The 25,213-nt window shown below is 39.1% G+C and overlaps 1 protein-coding gene and 1 long non-coding RNA gene across 6 annotated transcripts in view; one reads left to right on the forward strand and one right to left on the reverse strand.

The window, feature by feature from the left end:
- The window catches only part of LOC117599076 (uncharacterized), a 29,871-nt gene that overhangs the window by 3,042 nt on the left and 1,616 nt on the right, over nucleotides 1-25,213 (forward strand). For 4 of the 5 annotated variants that reach the window (XR_008303704.1, XR_008303705.1, XR_008303703.1 and 1 more), the window contains 4 exons: nucleotides 9,454-9,692; nucleotides 9,867-9,964; nucleotides 10,063-10,133; nucleotides 17,619-17,693. This is a non-coding gene — a long non-coding RNA (uncharacterized LOC117599076). The remainder of the gene's footprint in view (nucleotides 1-9,453; nucleotides 9,693-9,866; nucleotides 9,965-10,062; nucleotides 10,134-17,618; nucleotides 17,694-25,213) is intronic. The other variant, XR_004579512.2, reaches the window with a different exon arrangement.
- scn2b (sodium channel, voltage-gated, type II, beta) lies at nucleotides 1,194-24,559 on the reverse strand. Its single transcript, XM_034310641.2, has 6 exons — nucleotides 24,150-24,559; nucleotides 15,550-15,716; nucleotides 14,957-15,167; nucleotides 9,387-9,582; nucleotides 8,926-8,991; nucleotides 1,194-8,444 (listed from the first exon to the last, which is right to left on the reverse strand). Exons 1-5 carry the CDS (start codon nucleotides 24,223-24,225, stop codon nucleotides 8,982-8,984), a joined length of 660 nt encoding a protein of 219 aa, XP_034166532.2. The 5' UTR covers nucleotides 24,226-24,559; the 3' UTR covers nucleotides 1,194-8,444; nucleotides 8,926-8,981.

Genomic DNA, 25,213 nt, shown 5'->3' on the forward strand with positions numbered 1-25,213 from the left:
TTTGCCTTAAAAAAAGATCATAACAGCAAGTTGCAAAAGTAACAGAAGCAATTAATAACTAATCTGCTTTCCAAAACCTGTGTGACGTGGTCATGTCACTCTTAACAAAGAAACCCAGTCAGGGCAAAAATGTATTTTTAAATGAGCACAACACTTTTTTGGAGTTTATGTGATATCTTGTTCTGTAGTACATTCTTCATTCAGTCAAAAGTACAACTCTGTCATTAGCAGCAAGACTTCAAATACAGCTTTCTAATGTTATTCCATAACTGGGATTATTGTGTGAGATTCAGCTGCTGGCTTGCTGAATGTGACTTTTGTGCATTAAGTGCGTAAAGGCTTATTTGCTGTTTAGAACCCGTCCTGTCTTTAAAGTTATTTTTCTTACCAGACGAGAGTAATTCACTTTGTACCCAAGGTTTGCTGTGTTCATGAATTTGCAGGAGGTTCTTGTTAATTGCATGAGTTGTGTCCAGTTGTGTTTGTTCATCAATTCGTTAATCCGTTTGATAGAATTCACTTTTCACACTGCAGCAGTTTTGTACCTTTGACCAATCTGTCACCTCTTCACTGAAAAACCTGTATAACACACCTGACCTAGATACCGCAACTGCTCCAGATCGCTGCCATCAGTTACAGTATGCATTCTTTGATAATTGCATTTGAACTTTTTTTTATTTGTGCTATTTTTGGACAGACCTTTTTCTAAGAAAATATGGAGGTCATAATGATTTTGTTCCAGCTTAAGAATGATTATGTTCTCTATTCCGTGCAGTACATCTGTCCAAATACATATCATTTTCAGTAACCGCTGTATCCTGGTCAGAGGTGCAGTGGATCCGTAACCTGCTCTGGAAACACTGGGCACGAGGCAAACGTGTATATTTTATTAGTATTTCTTGGCTGGGAAAATGGTGTGGATGTGGATATTTCAAATCTAAAACACAATAAGCATACATCATATCAGTACAAGTGTCACAAAATACACACAAACATTCATTAGTTATAGTCCTGTGAGTAGTGATTATATATAAAAGCAATATTGTATATACTGTATATAAAATAACTACAAAGACTGAATAAATATTAATATACCAAAACTACTACTAGTAGTCCCACTAACAATAATAATAATAATAATAATAATAATAATAGTGATAATGAGGCAACTAAATAAATGCAAGACAGCAGAATAATTTACTTTATAGTTTATTTTAATACTGTCTAGTGTACATTTTGCCCAGTGCAAAAGCAATGACCCACATTAACCGAACAAAAGCTATGGTCCACCTGACACTCACTGCTCATTCAGTGAACATTTATGCAGGGCTATGCAGTACAGTTTAAGCATAATGATTAAATCTTCTACAATATACATACAATACGTGTAACATCACATTCACATAAGCACTGAAAAAAAAAAAGATTTGAACAATCTAAGATGCAATATAATCAAACCATGCATTATATGGTTTTTAAAAGACTCCTTTAATACAGCTGTGTATCATATCCGTAACCATGCTGTCCTTCATTCATTCATTCATTCATTCATTCACGGGGTGAGTATTAGGGAAGTGAATCTTGATAAAATTTAAGGATGAGTGCCAGGGCATTCCCTATGAAGTACCGCATTCAACAATCAGGTGTATTTCTGCAAAGTCATCAGGCTGCACTGTGATTTTTATAGCTTCATTCAATAACCTTACTGTGAATTTAAAAAATAACTGAAAATAAATCCACTAATGATTAAAGAAATCATTAAAGGTTTACTAAAATATTGTTAAACAGTTGTTTAAGAGAAAGTAACACATTTAAAGGATAATGAAAGCCTGCAGAAATTAGTGATGAATGTAGACTGAAGGTCATTTCGAACTGAGAGCTGTAACCTGAACCACTGCAGTGCCACTTGCAATAAAACACAATAAAAAAATGTTCATAAATTCTGCATTTTAAAGCAGCTACATGTGACAGTCAACACAGCAGCACATAAAGAATGAGTCCAGTGTTGGCATTTGCTGTGAGAGTCATGCAACTTAAAGCATATATGATCTTTATAATGTAAGCAGACGCTCAACCACTCCACTGACTTAATATATTATATAAGGTTGTAGTTTTTTGCAGTTTTTTTGATGCAGTATTACCAGAAATAGCACATTCTCTATGGACTTGGTGTCCAGAGATTTGTAGATTTAGTAGACTTAAGTGGGATACAATTGTTTAATGTAGTTTGTGTTGGATTTTCCCCTTACAGTTTTCTTTGCTGGACAGGAGTAAAAATAAGGTGATTATGGGCGATACAGTTATTAACATTAGCAAGCTAGCTATTTTATTTCTGGTGGTTTGCAAGGGTTCACAAATTTGCAGGGTTAAATTTCACCTAGATTAACTGCTACCACTAGCTAATCCCTTTTTTACATCTTGCTTTCTTTTCTATTCAAATTAAGTGGCTTTGTTCATCTGGTGAATATTCGTTTGGTGCTCTATAAGAGACAGATGATGATCATAATGAACAGTTCTATTCAAACAATTGGAGACAGTGTTTACTGTTCATCTAAAAAATTATTCTCAGAAACAAAATTCTCAGAAATCCAGAAACACTACTGTTGCCTTTGACATTGAAGTCTATTGTTAGAAAAGCTGCTCTGGGGCAGTATCTATTGTTAAAAGCGTTATACGAATACAATTTGTAATTATATGCTGTAAAATCACGTATCCATTACCCCTAGCTTGAGTGCATGAGTCAGTTCTATTTTATCCCTCCTGACTGTCAGGGGTGGTGAGAATCACCTGGGTAACGTCCACATGTCACGACCTTCCAAAAAAGTCATGAAGTAAGGCATGATGCAGTATCTGCAATAAACACTAGCCATACAGCCATCTTTCTCTTTATTATTCTCTCCATCTCGGATCATGTACACACCATATCAGCTTCCATGTCTTTCAAAGCTGAAGATGGACTCCTCTAATCTCCTCGTCTCTCCTCTACCACAGTGAGTGTATTTATAAACTGTGAACTCCCTTTCTAGCTCCATATTTATGTACTTACTGTGTTTCCCAGCACTAATCTCTCATTCCCACTACTGGGCTCAGACTCAACGACTGCTTGTGCTGCTAGTATAGTTGAGTCGATTTCCCTTACTATTCCATGTGCTGTTCACTGCTGGGCCTGATGCACTAAGATATCTGGATTCATGTGGGCCTTTTCTGCATCCTCTTTTTTTTTTTTTTTTTGCTCAGAAAGCAATCTGAGTGACGTCTGAGGTCAATTAATGACTTCATGGCAAACATGACAAAAAAATGAACAGTTTAGGAGTTCTGAACTCTGAGTTCCTCTTATATCTCAAAGAATAGTCATCATCTCCTTTCCTCATTGGAGGAGCGCAATGATGCTGCATCTACAACCACAGCAGGAATTTCTTCTAGGCTGGTGACCTAGAAGTTAAACTGCCATCTGACTCAAAAATGAGTCAGCCTAAGTCAGCTTGCAGGTGCTGCAAACTAGCCATAGCAGTCACTCTTCAAATGGCAGTGGCCCAAGTGGGATTGGATTCTGCTATAGACCCAGTGGCACTGAATTCACCATGCCACAGTTCAAGGATTTTACTGAGAGCTCTAAAGGACAGCTCAACCAGGCTCAAGCTTTGTGGCACTTGCTAAGTATGACGAGAATAATCTGCTCTGTGGTTAGCGTAACTCATAAGCATGCAGATGAAGGGCGGGGCTGGCAGCAGATAAAGCATTTTGCGCAACTACAGTATCAGATCAGTGTGGACTGATGATGATGTTGCAGGAATACAAACGCAAAACAATACAAAGTTTTGAGACCTCAGGGCCTTGTTTATAACAGACTCCCAGAAAGTTGTTGCTATGACACAAGAATTTCATTCTCTCTTGGCCAGTGACGCAATTGAAAAGGTGGACCTCATTGTTCAAAACAAAAGAAGGGTTCTTCTTAACGTGCCTTTTGTTCAGAAAAATGATGACGGTTTCCATCCAATTCTAGACCGGTTCTTAAAGATCCTCCCTTTTTGCATGATATGGTTGTCAAATTGGTTCTGCGAGAATGGCACAAGCCCTAGTTTGTTAGAGGTGCAAAGCTTTTCTAAGGAAAGGGGTCTGCTGAGAGGTGATGCCCCATCAGAGAGAGTCACCACAGATGCTTCCGTTGCAGGCTTGGGAGCAGTGAGGAGCCACAAGGGCACAGGGGCATGTGGCACCCTGATGTAAACTCAGAACACGTCGACTAGCTAGAACTGAGAGCGGGCAATCTGACCCTCACGTCCTTTACCCATTCTGAGACACTTCCAGGTCTTGGTTAACTCGTACAACGTTGAGTGAACGAGGTTTCTGAAAGGTTTAAATACAAGGTTTGAAGCTTATGATGATGATGATGTTTCTGGAAGGGTTTGGTCACAGTGGGAATGCAGTAGGGAGTATCTCCTCATCATGGGCATTTCATGGAGGCATCCTGCTGAAGGAAGGCTGCACTGCTGCTACCTAAGCATTGCCAGCATTCTTCCTTATTCTACAAGGTTAACCTAGATCCCAGTGGTGTGAATATGGCATCATCTTCAAACACCATTCCATTTAGTCCTAAGGCACAACAGGTTCCTCATTATATTGTGGCTAGAATAAGTTATACAGGTGATTCTCAATTCCGCTGATGGTTATGAGGGCTGAATAAGGCTAGTTACGCCTGTATGTAACCTCCATAACAACCATCTGTCTGGAAGAGTCACAAGAAAGAAATCTTTTCTGAGAGCAGCCCACAATACTGATGTTTGGTTTTAGGTTTGGTCATTATAGGATTCGGGCCAATAATGCCAATAATTTAGAAACTAGTAGAATGAGTAGAATACTTACAGAACAAGTATTCTAGAAATATCTAGGAAAACTGGTATATAAAACTAAATCATACAGTGTTTAAGCTCAAAGTATCACTCATTTATATGTTCTTCATTTTAAATATATATATTTTTGCTCATTTCTATAATAGGTGCTAAGGAGTTATGGACTATATCATACTTCCTATGTCAAGTCAAGCCTTATTCAGTAGTTCTCAACACGGCACAGTTTGTTGGGTATATTTACAACATGCAGTGGATATAAAACATGCCAATATTCACTATTCAGTACTGAAGCCAGTGGAAAGGTGGGGAATATTTCTTGATATGGAGATGAGAATGTTTTATTGTTTATGTTTTACTACTGAACGATGTACCGTATGGAAGAGTGCACTTTAAACTGCATGTAGAGCAAGCAGAGTGGAATATTACATTATCATACCGGTGAATGCCTAAGTTATTAATATAAATAACCAACAATATAGATCGCCACAAAAATGATAGTGGAAATACACTGAATATAGGCAGATTTATTTAGCATTTCCTGTCATAAGATTAAAATAAACCAAATTTAACATTACTAATCATATATTTTGGTCATGTTTATTAATTTCAAGTCTTGTTCTATTGGCAGAAATTCTGCTCATTTTTAGCATTTATTTCTAGAAAGAAGTAAAATTATCTGCCAATTGATTTAAAGCTTGAAAGTGTAGAGACATGTTTAATAATGTTAGATTTGGTTTAATGTAATCTATTGTATAATAGGAAATACTAGATAAATCTGAGCATATTTAAGATATTTTCACTTGCTAAGATGACATTCTTGCAGTGCACTGTTATTTGCGTAAGAAATAGCTACAGATGTTTTTCTACATTAGTGATGCTAATAGTTTAGAAACTAATTAGAAGCTAATATTGGTCTCGGCCCACTTCCGAGTGAACTCTAGTGTGGATCGATTACAGCGAAAAGACGATTTGACCCTGCGTACAAGACCTATTTTTGTGCATTAAATTACTTTTACTTTGCGCACTTAAAAAATAACCCCATGTATTTGTTTGATTTGATTATTTTAAAACAATATTTAGTATCATATATATTACAAATAACGTAATAGTTTAGCTACATACTTTTACAAAAGAAAAAATACTCAAGGAATGTCTGACAATACTTTTCACACATTCATTCAAGCATACTATATATAAGAACATTTTAATCTAAATATATTAGAACATGTTTTATCTCAGAAATTTTCCCTGAATGACAATTTAATGTCATTATATGAAGACCAAATAGGAAAAAAAAGTCAGAACTTTTACTTCTTCTTAAACGTACTGCTGCTAAAATACTGCTCTGGGGTGTGTTTCTCGAAAGGTTCGTAAAGTAGTTTGTTAACTTCATCTTAAGAATGTTTTTTTAATTAATGAGCATTTCCCAAAACCCGCAAGCTTAGCTGGTCTACCAGCGTATGATGGTCATGCTAGCGGGTCTTTACTGGTCTAATAATATAAAATAACTCTTTACTCAGGCTGGTCTCCGCTGGTCATTTGTCTCCCAGCTCATGTTAACTAACACACAGATGTCTTGCAGAAAGTAGGTTTTATTTCTCCTTCAACTCTGGAACAGCCCTCGCTTTCCAACCTGCCACAATCACTTCCTTGGGTCAGACATGCCTTCAGCTCATAGGAGCCATGTCTCATTATCCATGCTGCCCTTTGGGGCTTGATCAGACATCCAATCTAATACACTGATAATTGGTCATTCTTTCACAGTCTATAAGGACACTGAGTGACCTAATGCCACTCCTTCACTATCACACTAGCTCAAGTCTCAGCTTTCACTCAGCTTTCCTTCCACTATACACTCCATCTGGCTGCATTTAACCCCAAGAAGGTCTTTAATTGGATCATTTCACTCCTCCTCCAATGACTTTCAGATCAGTACTTCTCCATGAGCTCATCTCCTAGACACACTACAGCTACATCCAGACCAAGATACATGGCTGTGGAAATGATATACAGCATGCATCAATTTAACAATTCTGCACTGATAAGAAGCTGCCCAGAGCTCTGGTCCAAGTTCTCCGAGTTCTCAGAGTTCTCCGAGTTCTCCGAGTTCTCCGAGTTCTCCTCACTCCCACGGTCTTAGCAAGAAGTTAAGATGTTACTCGCAAAATGCAGTTAGGAAATAACTGAAGTTTGGAAGAAGGAACACCCCCAAAACTCCAACTTCTTCCTAATTAAATTCCTATAAAATGTGTTTCTCCAACAGTGATGAGGCTTCTGCATCCTCCAGCCCACGGTGAGGCCTGACCCTGCAAGTCCGTGCTAACATATTTTTAGTGCATTAATTATTGTTAATAAGCATTTTGTCCAATTTGTCTAACCATGAAAGATGTTTTATAATCTAACAAACACAGGATTTATTTCATGATTTGTTCTACATCAGACTTTAGTTCACACACATCTTGTCCCACTAACACTTCAAAGTAAAATAACTTTACTTAAACTACCTAAATTACCTCAGACTGAGGAACAGCTGCAAAAGTACATTACCTCAGATTAGCTAACTAAAGCTGAGCTAAAATACCATCGATTAGCTTTGGAATGCTAACATACATTCTGTGAATTCTGTGCTAAATTTTAATGACTTCACTGACTAGCTACCAAACGCTAAATGAAATTAGCTCTCATGGCTAGTGAACGCTTACTAAAAAGATCAAATTTTACTTTTTATCACAAATTACATTGTTTATTTATTATAGATTTATTAAAGCATTAAAATATATCAATAATTTAGTGATTTTCATAAATGTCTATTAATTAACATCATAAGCCTACAGTATTTGTACTGTTTATTATTTATCTTTGTTTATCTTTGTGAATCTGAAGTTCATCAGCTTGTGCTGCTTTTCACGTCTGACTCTGAAATACTCAACAAAAATACTCATTATTTACGTATCCTTTAACAAAAGTCTTCAAGAGACGCTCACAAAACACGCTCGTGTGTCTTCTGTTCAGTTATTTGTTATTCACTAAAATTGATCTTTTTCAGGAAACACACCCTTGATTAGTAAAAGAGGAGCAAAAACACATTTAGACCCCAAAAGCAAAGTGGATTTTTTGGAATGTTGCTATACTTATCAATACATTTGGTTCTCAAAGAGAGGGCTTTCTTTCTTTCTTTCTTTCTTTCTTTTTTTTTTGCATCAGACGAGAAATACAAATAAAGACGGCAGAAACATCTAGAAAAATCTGTTATCAAACTACTACCAATTAGGCAAAAGTAGGAATAGTGTGCTTTAACTTTAACAATAGTCTGGCAGTGGTTGGAAGACACAAAACAAAAATATTTTTAAAGTGGTGTGACTTCTACAAATACTGTGTGGAAGATTGTTAGCAATATTAAATTGAAGAGTGGAGTATAGAAACCTGATCTCAAGCTTTACGCTGACTCACGTTGGAATGTATGGCAGGTATAGCACTGGCTGAGTTTCTCAAAAAATCCAATTGTTTATTGTTTATTGGCTGGACAAATGAGGAAAGATCCACACCGAGGAAAGCACTGCAGCCACAGCGGGATGGCTAAAGCAAACGTCATTTCTGGAAAAAAAAAAAGAAAAAGTTTAGATTAGAGGATGGACACGTGATGATTTGATTTATTTATCCTCATTTGAAGAGAACTGTCCAAAGTCTAACTGAAGAACTCTGATAAATTATTTGTCTGTTTCTTATTAATGCTTCATGTAATGCTAGATTTGAACCTAAGAAGTCTGAAGACCATCAAAATGCGCTAGCTACCAGCCACTTATGTGTAAAAGTGAGCTGAAATATCTGAAATGTTCTTTTGTACAGAACGATTTTCACACTTCTGTTACAGTTAACTGCATTAATCTTTGTACAACTTCGTAACTCATAACACTTATATGTCTTCAAACACAACAGCACCATTCAAACATGTTATTCCCAGTTTGGCTTGGACAGTAACACAACCACAGTGCAGTCGAGTCAGAGTGGTGTGTGTGTGTGTGTGTGTGTGTGTGTTGTTTTCCTGTATCTATGCAGTTATAAGTCAGTTGTTTACCTGCATGTGAAGAATGGGGCTCGACCGAAGTTTAGGGCCTTCAGGTCACAGCCATGTTAAATTTGTCTGTTTCATTGAAAACAAAAACAAAAGAAGTTCATTATGAATAATACGTAATTAATATAGTTTACATTTTGTGAAATTTTGCTACCTGTGAGCACTGTTTATGATGTGGTTTGTGTATAGAATGATATTTTTAAGTTTTATATTATAAGTTTATATATAGCGTCCTCATGGAAGCTGCTGATTCACGTCATTAGCCTGATCTTCATCAGCTGAATTTGGTGTGTTAAGGGAAAAAAACAGAACTGGACTACGCTTAAGTAAAGACAGCTCTGGCATTCTCATTGTTCACAACATGTTGGGATTGATGCTGTTTAATGAATTTACTATATCTTTCAAACTGCAGCTGTGTTTTCCAAAAAAAAAAAAAAAAAAAAAAAAAAAAAAACAGTTCTCACTTGGTTCCTTCTTCTGTTCCTCCATCTCCATCTGTTTTACCCTCCTCCTCCATTTTCTGTTCATCAGAGATGAGCTCCTGTTTCTTATGTCTGCGTATACACTTGATGATCACCATGGAGAGGATCACCATAGCCAGCATCCCTCCTATAGAAGCTCCGACTGCCACTGCGATGGTCGAGTCTCTGGGAGGAGGCACTGCACACAGAACACTGAGTAAGTTCATCAGGCTGAAGATCACTATGAACACATCACTGGCATTGTTCAAAACACGACAGAGCGTGTGGAGAGCTTTCACCATCCCGAAGGTTTTACTCCTCTTATACCTCAGCAATTTGCCCACAATTACATTTTTTTTTATTAATTAAAGTTAATTTTATTAAAGTTTTATTAAAGTTAAAGTTTATATAACTTTTTTTTTACATTTAATGTTGTGAAATGTCTGCGAGATAAGTTAGATCCCGTTATCACTTATGTTATAGCAGTTACAAACAATCATCCCAGAAACCGCAGAGTGCAAACTCCTCTGTCCTGTGGATGAAACCCTGCAGTACTGACACTGGAGACTCCTTCCATAAAGGTTACACAGTCTTCTTACAGAAAACATCACTATATAAATGATTATATGGTTTTCTTTGTTAAATAACATGTTTAAAGTCCATTTATTATTATTCACAGGTTATGTCTTATTCTCCTGCCTTGAGCCCAAGGCTCCGGATCCACTGACCAGGATAAAGTGGTTACTGAAAGTGAGTGAGATTTTAATACATTTCTATAATTATATGTAATTTGTTATTTGTAGAATTCATTAATATTCTCTAGCAAAATAGGTCTACCTCTCATATTCATCACACTTTTTTAAGTTAATAAACAAAATGTAATAAGATTTTACTCTCAAAATTTTAAATTTTACTGAATTTTTGAAAGCTGATTGTGCTTTCACACTCCTGCTCCATTTTTCCATCGGTTTCAAAAGTCCCAGAGTGAGCATGTGTAGAGTGTATGTGAGCGTGTGTAGAGTGTATGTGAGCGTCTGTAGAGTGTATGTGAGCGTCTGTAGAGTGTATGCGAGTGTCTGTAGAGTGTATGAGAGCGTGTGTAGAGTGTATGCGAGTGTCTGTAGAGTGTATGAGAGCGTCTGTAGAGTGTATGAGAGTGTACGCGAGTGTATGTAAGCGTGTGTAGAGTGTATGAGAGCGTGTGTAGAGTGTATGAGAGCGTCTGTAGAGTGTATGAGAGCGTCTGTAGAGTGTATGAGAGTGTACGCGAGTGTATGTAAGCGTGTGTAGAGTGTATGAGAGCGTGTGTAGAGTGTATGAGAGCGTCTGTAGAGTGTATGAGAGCGTCTGTAGAGTGTATGAGAGTGTACGCGAGTGTATGTAAGCGTGTGTAGAGTGTATGTGAGCGTCTGTAGAGTGTATGTGAGCGTCTGTAGAGTGTATGCGAGTGTCTGTAGAGTGTATGAGAGCGTGTGTAGAGTGTATGAGAGCGTCTGTAGAGTGTATGAGAGCGTCTGTAGAGTGTATGAGAGTGTACGCGAGTGTATGTAAGCGTGTGTAGAGTGTATGAGAGCGTGTGTAGAGTGTATGAGAGCGTCTGTAGAGTGTATGAGAGCGTCTGTAGAGTGTATGAGAGTGTACGCGAGTGTATGTAAGCGTGTGTAGAGTGTATGAGAGCGTGTGTAGAGTGTATGAGAGCGTCTGTAGAGTGTATGAGAGCGTCTGTAGAGTGTATGAGAGTGTACGCGAGTGTATGTAAGCGTGTGTAGAGTGTATGTGAGCGTCTGTAGAGTGTATGAGAGCGTCTGTAGAGTGTATGAGAGTGTACGCGAGTGTATGTAAGCGTGTGTAGAGTGTATGTGAGCGTCTGTAGAGTGTATGAGAGCGTGTGTAGAGTGTATGTGAGCGTCTGTAGAGTGTATGTGAGCGTCTGTAGAGTGTATGAGAGCGTCTGTAGAGTGTATGCGAGAGTATACGAGCGTCTGTAGAGTGTATGAGAGTGTATGCGAGCATCTGTAGAGTGTATGAGACTGTATGCGAGCGCGTGTAGAGTGTATGCGAGCGTGTGTAGAGTGTATGAGAGCGTCTGTAGAGTGTATGAGAGTGTATGCAAACGTCTGTAGAGTGTATGAGTGTGTATGTGAGCGTGTGTAGAGTGTATGCGAGTGTATGTGAGCGTCTGTAGAGTGTATGAGAGTGTATGCGAGCGTGTGTAGAGTGTATGAGAGCGTCTGTAGAGTGTATGCGAGTGTATGCGAGCGTCTGTAGAGTGTATGCGAGCGTGTGTAGAGTGTATGAGAGTGTATGCGAGCGTCTGTAGAGTGTATGAGAGTGTATGCGAGCGTCTGTAGAGTGTATGAGAGTGTATGTGAGCGTCTGTAGAGTGTATGAGAGCGTCTGTAGAGTGTATGCGAGAGTATACGAGCGTCTGTAGAGTGTATGAGAGTGTATGCGAGCATCTGTAGAGTGTATGCGAGCGCGTGTAGAGTGTATGAGAGTGTATGCGAGCGCGTGTAGAGTGTATGAGAGCTTCTGTAGAGTGTATGCGAGCGTGTGTAGAGTGTATGAGAGTGTATGCGAGCACGTGTAGAGTGTATGAGAGTGTATGCGAGCGTGTGTAGAGTGTATGAGAGCGTGTGTAGAGTGTATGCGAGTGTATGCAAGTTTGTGTAGAGTGTATGAGAGTGTATGTGAGCGCGTGTAGAGCGTATGAGAGTGTATGAGAGCGTGTGTAGTGTGTATGCGAGTGTATGTGAGCGTGTGTAGAGAGTATGTGAGTGTATGTGAGCGTGTGTAGAGAGTATGAGAGTGTATGAGTGTATGTGAGCGTGTGTAGAGTGTATGCGAGTGTATGTGAGCGTGTGTAGAGTGTATGCGAGTGTATGTGAGCGTGTGTAGAGTGTATGAGAGTGTATGCGAGCGTGTGTAGAGAGTATGCGAGTGTATGTGAGCGTGTGTAGAGTGTATGCGAGTGTATGTGAGCGTGTGTAGAGTGTATGAGAGTGTATGTGAGCGTGTGTAGAGTGTATGCGAGTGTATGTGAGCGTGTGTAGAGTGTATGCGAGTGTATGTAGAGTGTATGAGAGTGTATGCGAGCACGTGTAGAGTGTATGTGAGCGTCTGTAGAGTGTATGTGAGCGTCTGTAGAGAGTATATAGAGTGTATGAGAGTGTATGCAAGCGTCTGTAGAGTGTATGAGAGTGTATGTAGAGTGTATGAGAGTGTATGTAGAGTGTATGAGAGTGTATGTAGAGTGTATGAGAGTGTATGCGAGCGCGTGTAGAGTGTATGTGAGCGTGTGTAGAGTGTATGAGAGTGTATGAGAGCGTGTGTAGTGTGTATGCGAGTGTATGTGAGCGTGTGTAGAGAGTATGAGAGTGTATGCGAGCGTGTGTAGAGAGTATGCGAGTGTATGTGAGTGTATGTGAGCGTGTGTAGAGTGTATGCGAGTGTATGTGAGCGTGTGTAGAGTGTATGCGAGTGTATGTGAGCGTGTGTAGAGTGTATGCGAGTGTATGTAGAGTGTATGAGAGTGTATGCGAGCACGTGTAGAGTGTATGTGAGCGTCTGTAGAGTGTATGTGAGCGTCTGTAGAGAGTATATAGAGTGTATGAGAGTGTATGCAAGCGTCTGTAGAGTGTATGAGAGTGTATGTAGAGTGTATGAGAGTGTATGCGAGCGTGTGTAGAGTGTATGCGAGTGTATGTGAGCGTGTGTAGAGAGTATGCGAGTGTATGTGAGCGTGTGTAGAGAGTATGAGAGTGTATGTGAGCGTGTGTAGAGAGTATGAGAGTGTATGAGAGTGTATGTGAGCGTGTGTAGAGTGTATGAGAGTGTATGAGAGCGTGTGTAGTGTGTATGCGAGTGTATGTGAGCGTGTGTAGAGAGTATGAGAGTGTATGCGAGCGTGTGTAGAGAGTATGCGAGTGTATGTGAGTGTATGTGAGCGTGTGTAGAGTGTATGCGAGTGTATGTGAGCGTGTGTAGAGTGTATGCGAGTGTATGTGAGCGTGTGTAGAGAGTATGAGAGTGTAGGAGAGTGTATGTGAGCGTGTGTAGAGTGTATGTGAGCGTGTGTAGAGTGTATGTGAGCGTGTGTAGAGTGTATGCGAGTGTATGCGAGCGTGTGTAGAGAGTATGCGAGTGTATGAGAGTGTATGTGAGCGTGTGTAGAGTGTATGCGAGTGTATGTGAGCGTGTGTAGAGTGTATGTGAGCGTGTGTAGAGTGTATGTGAGCGTGTGTAGAGTGTATGCGAGTGTATGTGAGCGTGTGTAGAGAGTATGAGAGTGTATGAGAGCGTGTGTAGAGAGTATGAGAGTGTATGCGAGCGTGTGTATGTGAGCGTGTGTAGAGTGTATGCGAGTGTATGTGAGCGTGTGTAGAGTGTATGCGAGTGTATGTGAGCGTGTGTAGAGTGTATGCGAGTGTATGTGAGCGTGTGTAGAGTGTATGAGAGTGTATGTGAGCGTCTGTAGAGTGTATGTGAGCGTCTGTAGAGTGTATGTGAGCGTGTGTAGAGAGTATGAGAGTGTATGAGAGCGTGTGTAGAGAGTATGAGAGTGTATGTGAGCGTGTGTAGAGAGTATGAGAGTGTATGCAAGTTTGTGTAGAGTGTATGTGAGCGTCTGTAGAGTGTATGAGAGTGTATGTGAGCGTGTGTAGAGAGTATGAGAGTGTATGAGAGCGTGTGTAGAGAGTATGAGAGTGTATGAGAGTGTATGTAGAGTGTATGAGAGTGTATGCGAGCGCGTGTAGTGTATGTGAGCGTCTGTAGAGTGTATGTGAGCATCTGTAGAGAGTATGTGAGCGTCTGTAGAGTGTATGTGAGCGTCTGTAGAGTGTATGTGAGCGTCTGTAGAGTGTATGTGAGCGTCTGTAGAGTGTATGAGAGTGTATGTGAGCGTGTGTAGAGAGTATGAGAGTGTATGAGTGCGTGTGTAGAGAGTATGAGAGTGTATGAGTGCGTGTGTAGAGAGTATGAGAGTGTATGTGAGCGTCTGTAGAGTGTATGAGAGTGTATGCGAGCGCGTGTAGAGTGTATGCGAGCGCGTGTAGAGTGTATGAGAGCGTCTGTAGAGTGTATGCGAGTGTATGTGAGCGTGTGTAGAGTGTATGAGAGCGTCTGTAGAGTGTATGAGAGTGTATGTGAGCGTGTGTAGAGTGTATGAGAGTGTATGTAGAGTGTATGCGAGTGTATGTGAGGGTGTGTAGAGTGTATGAGAGTGTATGTGAGCGTGTGTAGAGTGTATGAGAGCGTCTGTAGAGTGTATGAGAGTGTATGTGAGCGCGTGTAGAGTGTATGAGAGCGTCTGTAGAGTGTATGCGAGTGTATGTGAGGGTGTGTAGAGTGTATGAGAGCGTCTGTAGAGTGTATGAGAGTGTTTATATTGTAAATCTGAACTAGATATATAACATTAATTTTTTATTTTTGATATTTTCATAGTCAGCCATAGAGATTTGCCAAAAAAAGAAGTTCACTTTAAGGTTAAATCTAGTGCTACATTTAAGGGCAGCAAATTTTCACTCCATGAAAATATTTTCTGCTTTCTCAGTGGCGTAATACACACTTACATTCACTGACTACAGACAGCTGGATTCTGCCACGGCCCTCGACACGATCGGGAGGATTGCGTACATAACAGTTATAGATCCCCTGGTCTGTCCCCTGCACGTCTGAGATGGTGATGGAAAGGTCATTTTTGTCCAGGTTTCCAGCAAACTTTACCCTGTCCCCAAAACGGTCTGTCTTCAAAGTAGTTATTCTGTTCTTAAAGGTCATAAACTACAGAAAGAGATCAAAAAAATGTTAAATCAAATAGGATCAAATCAGAATAGCACGCACACTATGGCCTTTCAAGCCTAACTGAGCAAATAATAAAGGAGCAGGTGGTTTTACATTTTTATGGACTTTACTGAGTGAGAGAAACAGCACTGCTAAACAGCCACACAGTTAAAAATTGTCTGCATGTGAAAAAGAGACACTATAGGCATAAATCAAAATGCATATGGTGCAGACAATATTTGTTTTTGAGTAAAACATTTCAATCTGGTGTTTCAGCAATCTTTTTAAAGAGTGAAAATTATCCTCAACTCGATAATAAACAGCTCTCAATACACACATACAGAATATGAACATGAGAAAAGAGACTTCTTTCTCTCCTCACCATCTCCTCGGTATCGTTTTTGGTCTGCTGGAAGGTCCAGTTCATGGCAAATTTGCTGATATCCAGTTTGTAGCAGGACGTGAAAGTGCAGGAGATCTTTACCATGGTGCCATTCAGTGCATTAATCTGCTGTGCCACAAGCACTTCCATGGAGGAGACAGAAGAAGCTAAAGCACAAACAAGTAACTCATTTCATTCCAATGACACTCTGTTATTATCTACAGTAAAGTTCTTTCAGCTGTGTTTAGAACATTGGCTTTAAAGACAACCATCTTTCTTTAAGCCACAAAAAATCTGGGATAGAAAATGTGGACTGACAGATTACACAATCTCCTTTGTAATGCGATGTAGCACTAAAGCAAGAGACAAGTTAAAAAATCTATTTAGAATAACATAATAATATACAAAAAGGGGATGTAAAGACTGAAATCATTACTCAATCTAATATATCGTTAATATATTAACGCTGTCTGTCAGGAACTCGATGCAGAAACGATCCTAGTCATGATTAGCATGTTAATCATGTGATCACAGTGAAGTTCTCAATTTAACAATATGGATATCACCACCTTTTATTGGCTGCCATCTTATAATACAGCAAGTCATACAGCAGGCTTTATTATTTGCATGATGAAATAGAAGTAGCCTAATATTTTATAATTTTATAATATTTTATAGAGACAGCAGCTGAAAGAGTGAAGCTCAGGCAAGTATGAATTATTTTGTCTGTCAATATGGTAAAATGCAGAAGACAGAAAGACAAAGACAGAAGGCTGTTCATCAAGAATCTCTTTGCTGATTTGCTGACTTCAGTGTGACATTACGTTGAATATTGTCAAATTTATCCAGAATTTCCTATTATAATATTACAATAAATCTAATATAAGATTAGTAAAACTATTTCTAGTTTGAAAGAGTCTTGGTCTTTAAGCATTTACTTCTGGAAAGAAAAATATTTTGTCAAAAGAATAAGAAGGTTTAAAGCTTGAAATTAGTTTAAAAAAAAAAAATCTAGAAATAAGTTTGATAATCTTATCTTAATACTCTTCGTAACCCTAGAAAGAGAAATGACAGACTGGGTGATAGTTTCAGTGTTAAACAGTTAGACAGTACACACACACACACACACACACACACACACATATAGTCAGAAAAGTCATACAATAAAAATCTATAACAAAGTTTGTGCTAAAAAAAAATAGGGTGCCTAAGATTTTTGCACAGTATATATATGTATATGTGTGTGTATTTATACATATATATATATATATATATATATATAATGATTATTTAATTGGATATTTGTCGAGTGCGCAGCCACACCCAATCCTGCAGTAGAACTGCACCAGAGCAGGAGCAGACTCTCATAAAGCAGCAGAGCTTAGGCAGCACTTTTACAGTCCAGACAGATGACTGCATTGCTGCAGCAGACACACACACACACACACACACACACACACACACAAACGCACAAACACAAATGCAAAAAAAAAACTCTTTCACAGTACAGAGTTTTGCTTTGTGTGAACAGTTTATTTCTGTGCTACATTTATTAGTGTGACACTAATTATATTTTTATATTTAGTTTTTATCATCATATGATGCCTAAGCCTAAGCTAATACAGGCATATAAATACACACAGACACACACACACCCAGTGAGAGACATTTATAACACGCTCTGTAACTGTGTGTGTGTGTGTGTGTGTGTGTGTGTGTGTGTGTGTGTGTGTTTAATAGCATTACTTTATGTTGTTATTGATAATGGGATGTTACTCAGTTCCGTCACAATGCATCACTTTGCAGTCAGAGTTTTGTGTTTATGGACAAACCTCCCATTGCTGCTGCGATTATTTTCACTGGCCAAGCTCTCTCTGCAGTAGCAGCAGAAACTTAATCTTACCCCTCCCTTTCCTTCCCTTTCCCTCCCTTTCCCTCCCTCTCTCTCTCTCTCTCTCTCTCCCTCTCTCTCTCTCTCCCTTTCCCTCCCTTTCCCTCCCTCTCTCTCTCTCTCTCTCTCTCTCTCCCTTTCCCTCCCTCTCCCTCTCTCTCTCTCTCTCTCTCTGCAGAATAGCTAAGCCCCTCCCTATAGAAAGTGACCTTTCCTTTAAGGAGAAGTGTGCACCTGTCCACTCACAACAGATGTATGTACAAACACACACACACACACACACACACACACACACATGACGAAGAGATATCTGCAGTATACACAGTAAAGCATTGTGTACAGTTGCTGCATCCTGTGTCACATTAATAAAAGCGCTCACACACACATTACTGACACACACCATACAGTCAGTAATGCAGAATCAATATTCCAGTGAGTGTGTTACACAACAGCAGCAGTACGTCAGCCCACCCACCATTTCCACTTCCATCTATCTACTGTCTCCTTTTACCACGTACAAAAACTAACACGCAAAACTCCACCAGTAACCGGAAAAGGGAGAAAGATTCTGTGAATATTTATGTCTGTATGTTTTTCAGTCATTACAGTAATGTGCTGTAATGTCAGTCTTCCCTCTAGCCATGACTTTTACCCTTTTACTCTCAGTAAGGGTAGGGTCCTTACTGACTGCATTATCCACACACACACACACACACACACACACACACACTTCTACCACTACAACTGCAGGATAATGTTGTACAGCATGCTGTTTAATGATGTGATGCTATGACCTTTAGTAAGGCAACAATTTACCACTTTATTTAAATTTAAATTCTATTTAGAAATTTTTAATTCAACATGTATTTGTATTTGCATGTTTGGGCACAGGAATGTACAATAGCTGCCCAAATTCAAATGCAAACACAAAGTCCATTCGAAATTTCATTTTCAGTGTCTAAACAGCTCTGATTCGCCATACTTAAAAAAAAAAAAAAAAAAAAGTAATATCAATACTTCCGTCTCATCATCATGCTACAACTTGGCCAAATTGCCTTTGCATCCCGATTTGCATTTTCACTATCAAAGCAGCACAGCTGTCAGTCAAGCACTGTACAGTAGGTGGGACTTTGTGAGGGACTTTTCAGGTCAGACTGCATTTTGGAGGAAGTGACAAACTCTGTATAAACCTGCGGTGCTGGTGGAATGATAAACATCTGGAGATAACTTTTGCTAAGTACACTTTAATTTAATTATATTTCACGACTGATTTCTTGCTGTTTTGGGCTGAAGGGATTCTTGATCTTGATCTGCTGGGAGAACGTGTGGCTTTTACATACCAATATTCCTGATGCTGACTTTGTAAACATGCATCAAGGCATCAGGTGGATGAGCCAGGGTTGCCAGGTCTGCATAACAAAATCCCTTAGGCTAGCCTTTTCTAATTAACCTTTAATATAAATGAAGTGCTATATTTTAGTAAATCTGTTAGACTTAAGCATGTAGAGGAGATACACTGCCATTTAAATGAAGGTTCCACCCAAAACTAGACAGCAGGCAATAACCAGAGGTGGTAAACACACACGTATTCACATATAAATACTTATCTAACACAAGAAAGAAAGAAAGAAAGAAAGAAACTCTTTACTTAATTTACTCAAAGTAAAGATTACACTTTAATTTACCTCTTGCTCAGCTAAACTGATAAAAGTGGAAATACTTACTACAATGGAGTGAAATTGAAAATATCTGGAATGTTGAATTTATTTAATATTTCCTGCTATAAGATTATTAAACCCCTTTCTAGACGTTTTTTAACTAATTTCCAGCTTGAAATAGTCATTTATTTCTGTTAAGAAAAAATCATTTTCCAGTAGGATAAGAAATTTAAAGCTGGATATGAGCTTCTAAAAGCATCTAAAACAGGCTATTAGAATAAGCAAAATAATCGATTCATATTAATATTATAATAAAAATATATGATATATTTTCACTTGCTAAGTTTACAGCTAGCTTATGATGGCTATATCCTTTAGACCAACAACCTCTCTAGCTTTCTACCTTTAGCTAGCACGCTACTAGATCTTCCAAAACTAGTTTGCATTCTGAAAGCTTGCTGCCGTGATTTTTAAAAACTGGCTACAAAAATAAAATCCAATAAGAGATAGATAATTTCACTAATAAAAGTCAGATAATGTTCATCTGTTTTTTTCTTCATGCAGCTGCTGTAATGTTTCGCTTCTGCTGCCCCTTTCCCTCCTTTTTGGAGTAAGGCATTGTACTGGTGTTAAGGTATCGTATAGACAAAAAGATACTGTGACTTGCATTAGTAATCAACCCCACTGCACTTTTCCTTCTTTTGCAGAGTGATGTGGTTTTGCTACAAATATCTTCATGTCATATCACTAACTAGCCTTGTGCACATGTAGATTTTGGCGCTATTCCCTGCCCCTGTGACTGTGGTGTGAGCTACACTTTTTTGTCCCCAAGGCTGTGACAGACTCCAGTTTTTGCCTCTTGATGGTTGAAGCCTGTGACTTGCTAGCTTAGAGTGCTCTCAAGTTGCTAACTTATCTTTTTAACTTACACTCTGTGTTGTTCAAGATAACTTAGAGGGTTTTTGTTCAGTATCCTGCTCTGGATCACGGGACAGGAGCACGTGTCCCCCCATTTCCCTCTCCTCCACCAGAGCTACCAGTGATAAAGTGCATGTCCCTTCACTGCCCTTGTACTGATGACCACATCCCCACCGAGCTGCTCACTCCCCAGATTATGAGCCGGACGTCTATGTGTCCCTCGGTTTCCCACAGGAGCTGCTGGCGCTAACTGGGCCAGAGTGTGTAAGTCTCTCCCTCGCCCCTGTGCTGCCGACCGCATCCCTGCCAAGCTGCTCACTCTGCACCAATTTCAACCCAGATCATGGAGTAGGAGCATGAGTGCTCCTCCATTTATCTCTCATCACCTGGGGCTATCAGCGCTAACAGGGCCGGAGTGTGCGTGTCCCAACTGAGTCTCTCATTCGACACCAACACTACGTCATAGTCCCTTGTTGGCACTCACAGAGCTAGAGCATGTGTTTCCATGTGTTCACTCTTAGCCCTTCCAGAACCTCAGTACACTGACTCAGAAACCTCTCAACTGCAAATGCCAATGCGAATTCAACAAGCCCAACTGACAGACCCCAGTTCTGCATCGGCTCTGACCCAACCCAATCAGGCCGCTAACCGTAAACATTCAGGCCCAGTACGGGCTGACATGCAGAAAAAAAGCCCATGACATGCTTGGGCATATGGATGTCTTGACATCAGAAGTAGTTCAGTTAAAATCAATAATTTTAGGGCTGAAGCCACTGACTACAGCTCACACGCTTCAGCAGAGAGCTCCCGATAGCTGTACAAGGACAATGTGTCTGTGGCCAAGTCCAGGAGACTCTCGCAGATGGAGAATAAAGCTGAACCGTGCCGCTCTACTCTGGACTCAACAGCAACCAGGGAGGGCTTCGGCTCAGCCGTGACAGCCACTCATTAAAAATGGTGACAGCCCAAAAAGGGTTAGATACAGTGGCTCAATTCGTATCACTGAACATGTTCTTCCACTCACTCTTCATACCAAATTTGATGTATCTCTGCAACAATTACATCCACAGCTATGTGTCAGGTTTTCGGTGGCCATCAGCTACACCCCAAGGCTCCCCAAGGCATCGTACAGGCCAAGGCTAGTATATCTGGTGCTGATATGATTGATTCCGCATGCCCGTGTGGACCCATGCAACGCATGTCTGGTAGTTTTACCACAGGAAGTGTCTGAAATTGTTTGTGATTTCCCAGCTAGCATTGGAGTGGCTGCTCCCTCCTCTATGGAGTTGATGGAAGGCACAGCACATGGTTCAGGAGATGGGAAAGTTCATCTTGTTCATTTTCGACAGAGGTGTGATTGAAAAAGTAGATTTCACCTTTCATTACATTGAAGGGACCCACAATGTGAGGTCAGTACACATCAACCTATGAGATTTAAGGGCAGCCAGGCTGGCCCTCAGTTTCTTCCTATCTGTTCTGAGACACCGTCCTGATAAATTTGAACAACATAGTTGTGATCAGCTACATAAATCACTAGGGTGCAGAGGCCGAAAAGCCCTCTCTGCCTTACACTTAATCTCGAATGGGTTCACGGGCCTCTTGCCTCACTGAGTGCAACCTACTGGGAAGGTGAACTGGTGCAGTGCATGGCCCTTGCACCCAGAGGTGTTGCAGCAGATCTGGGAAAAAAAATTGGCCAGGTACAGGTAGACCTCTTCTCCGACATTGAGTTGATTCATTGTCAATTGCTAGGAAAAAGTCCCTTCTCTCCAGAAGTTAAGGTTTGCAAAACTGCATCTGAACAAATCACAAAAGTTCTGGAACAATATCCATTGGACTGATGAGACCATGGTGGAGATGACTGGTCATCATGCACAGTGCCATGTTTGGTGAGAACAAAACACAGGATATCACCACAAACACCTCATACTGACTGTGAAGCAGTGAATGAGAGACTGATAAACTCCTACAGAAAACATTTACTGCAAGTTATTGTTGCTATAGTGGGTTCTACATGTTACTGAATTATGGGATGTACTTATTTTTCCCACCTAGTTTCTGAATGTTGCTTTACTTTTTGGAAAAAAAAATAACTACATATTAAAATCTGTTGTTTTGTAAGTTGGTGAGGATCACACAAATGTTATCTAGACCCTGAAAAAAAAAATCATCCCAAAGGTCACTCGAGTTCTTCCACACCAACTTTGGCCAACCATGTCTTTATGGACCTGGCTTCAGGAGTATTGTCATGCGGGAACAGGTTTGAACTAGGCCTGTTCGATCCAGTGAAGGGAAATCATAATGCTACAGCATATTAAAAACGTTCTAGACAATTGTGTGCTTCTAGACAAATGGCATTGCAAAGACATGTATTTGTAGGTGCTCCTCGGACTAATTTCCCGCTTTCTAATTGCCTGTAATGATACCCGTCTTCTGCTGGCTTGGAAAGGTGTCCGAATCGATGGTATAATAAAAGAGCAGGCAGTCACAGTATTGTAAATATCCATAACTTTAACTAGCAGCATCCTTCAGCTGAAGCAGGTACAATGCTGTGTAACTGAGGATGGCTGCACAGTTAGTCAGAGTTAGTCATCTTCCCTCATCACATGTTCAGAAGGATCAGGAAATTACACTAAAGCGTTCTAAAAACTGAGCCACAACACTGACTCGGAACATTAATTCTGACTTTTCCAAAATATGACATTGTAATTGTGGTCAATTGTTTTCTCTATATTTGACAGCAAAGTTTACCAACACTTCCTTTCTGTAGTTATATAAAGAAATTCAAAACCTTTTTTATTATCAGACAGGAGTTTTCTTACATTCCTACTCCATGATAGTGTTTATGTGTTTGTGATTCCTCTATTAGAAAGCTTCATGGGAAAGAAATAGGAAGTGTTACATGCCCTCTGATGGTTTTCTGCAGGAACTGCAACGGAAGTGGTTTTGATAAAAACCTACAATCTTTTCACTGTCTAATGTCTGAAACACACCGAAAACTCATCATAAGTAATGATATCAAAGTAAATCAATTTATTCTTTATTTTAAATATAGATAAAATGTACAACAAATATCCTGAATAATGAACACCACATTTAACTAATCTTTATTCCTCCCATGAGTAAATAAGTCCACAATGCATAATATGCTTAAATGCTTGCTATAATTAATGCACAACATTTATAAATTGTGAGCAGCACTTAGGGACCTACACTGAGTCTATTATAAATGTTTAGTAATATCTTATACACACTTTATACATTATGCTTTTGTGCATTTTTGTATTAATTAGCTGTTAATCAGTGCACATGTTAACTCTGTACCTTTGTTAATGCACAGTGTTAGAAACTCACTAGAAATGTCTTTTAAAGAAGGTGTGAGATGACGAGCAGGCAGAACCGAGAGGGTTTATTTGACTGGGAGATTATCTGAAGTATTACACACTAGAAGCTGGCCTACCTTACAGTTAGTCCTGATTAGAGATGATAACTGCTTCACACTGACAGCACACCAGTTTCATTTAATTGCAAAGTGTCACTTATTATTTAGTTAAAAACCCAACGCCTAGGTACATAATAATAACAATAATAACAATAATAATAATAATAATAATAATAATAGTAATAATAATAATAATATAATTAGTACTGTTGTTATAGTTATTATTATAGTAGTCATTATTATAACATATAATAATTATTATTATTATTATTGATAGCTAGCCTTGTAACTAAAGGAACACACACACACACACACACACACGCACACACACACACGCAGGACATGGGAGTGGTTCTTCTGATCAAGTGCATACTGTTGTTAAATGGAAAAGGGGAAATGGCTGGATGTTTGATTTAAAGCCAGTGAATCAGATGGTGTGTAAGATGGCAGTGGAGGAGCAGAGGAGCAGAGGAGCAGGACTCACAGGGAACTCTGCTGGATTTACAGTGTAATGAGGCTGGATTATGTAACACCGTCACTGTTTACATGCAGACACACAGGGCACAGGGCATCAAACACACACACACACACACACACACACACTCACACACACACACACATAACGTGTGCACAGAATAATCTTCTGTTTAAAGAGATCATATGGCAGTTTTTTGTTATTTTTTTGACTCACCCGTAAATACCAGCAGTGCTGATGCTATAATGGCTGAAGCTCCCTGCGCGTCTCGCGCCCGCAGCACAGCACACATCTTCCCACCACAGCGTCCTTTAACAGCAATCAGACTCACACACACTGATATTCAGTCCTTACATACAGACACAAGTGCTATCTAATAGAGCTTATTGTCAGAGCTGGGAGAGAGCTGGCAGTGGCTGCAGCTGGAGAAACGCTTGGTTTTATGGTTGTGGTGCCGTTTCTGTACACGCGGGAAGGTTTATAATTATTCTCTGTCCTGTATATAAATATAAACACACATTTCACAACATGAGTGAAATCCTCAAAGTGAAAAAAATAAACATTTCAATAAATTTTTATAATTAATAATGCATGTTTAATGTGATCAGAAGATATCCTTATATTAGTGCCTTTCTGTGATGAGCACAAAGCATTCATAAAACCAGCTAGTGTAATAATAATAATAATAATAATAATAATAATAATAACAACAACAACAACAACAACAATAATAATAATAACAATAATAATAATAATAATAATAATAACAGCAATAATAATAATAATAATAACAACAATAATAATAATAATAATAATAATAATAACAGCAATAATTATAATAATAATAACAATAACAATAACAATAACAGCAATAATAATAATAATAACAGCAATAATAATAATAATAATAATAATAATAATCAGTGTAGATTTTGGGACAGTTTTTTAATTTCCACATTGTCTAAGCTTTCTTGCTGTTAATAAATAAAATACCTCAGCACATAATACATTTCTAAAATCTTCACGGTTTAGATTATTTAAATGTGAAGGGTAAATATTTATATCATATTCTGAAAAAAACATGACTGAAACCCTTTTCATGATGTTTTGCTAATTTGGGAAACTTGTTGTGGAATTTGGGACTTTTTCATTTTCACTGGTTTAGGATTCACTTTCACGCTTAATGACATTTAAAAATGTTATTTATTTGTAGAATGTTTATTGAAGGAATCAGTAAATCACACTTCAGTAACAGAACCTCTAATCCCATTTCATCACAG

The sequence above is a fragment of the Pangasianodon hypophthalmus genome, chromosome 14, assembly GCF_027358585.1.
Source record: "Pangasianodon hypophthalmus isolate fPanHyp1 chromosome 14, fPanHyp1.pri, whole genome shotgun sequence".
NCBI classification, from domain to species: domain Eukaryota; kingdom Metazoa; phylum Chordata; class Actinopteri; order Siluriformes; family Pangasiidae; genus Pangasianodon; species Pangasianodon hypophthalmus.

Excerpts from the sequence above, each read along its gene's own strand:
- scn2b (XM_034310641.2), bottom strand. The coding sequence starts at position 24,225 with ATGTGTGCTGTGCTGCGGGCGCGAGACGCGCAGGGAGCTTCAGCCATT. Across the intron at positions 15,717-24,149 it reads AGCACTGCTGGTATTTACGG|CTTCTTCTGTCTCCTCCATG; the intron begins GTGAGTCAAAAA and ends TTTGTGCTTTAG. Across the intron at positions 9,583-14,956 it reads GCTGTCTGTAGTCAGTGAAT|TGCCTCCTCCCAGAGACTCG; the intron begins GTAAGTGTGTAT and ends TTCTGTGTGCAG.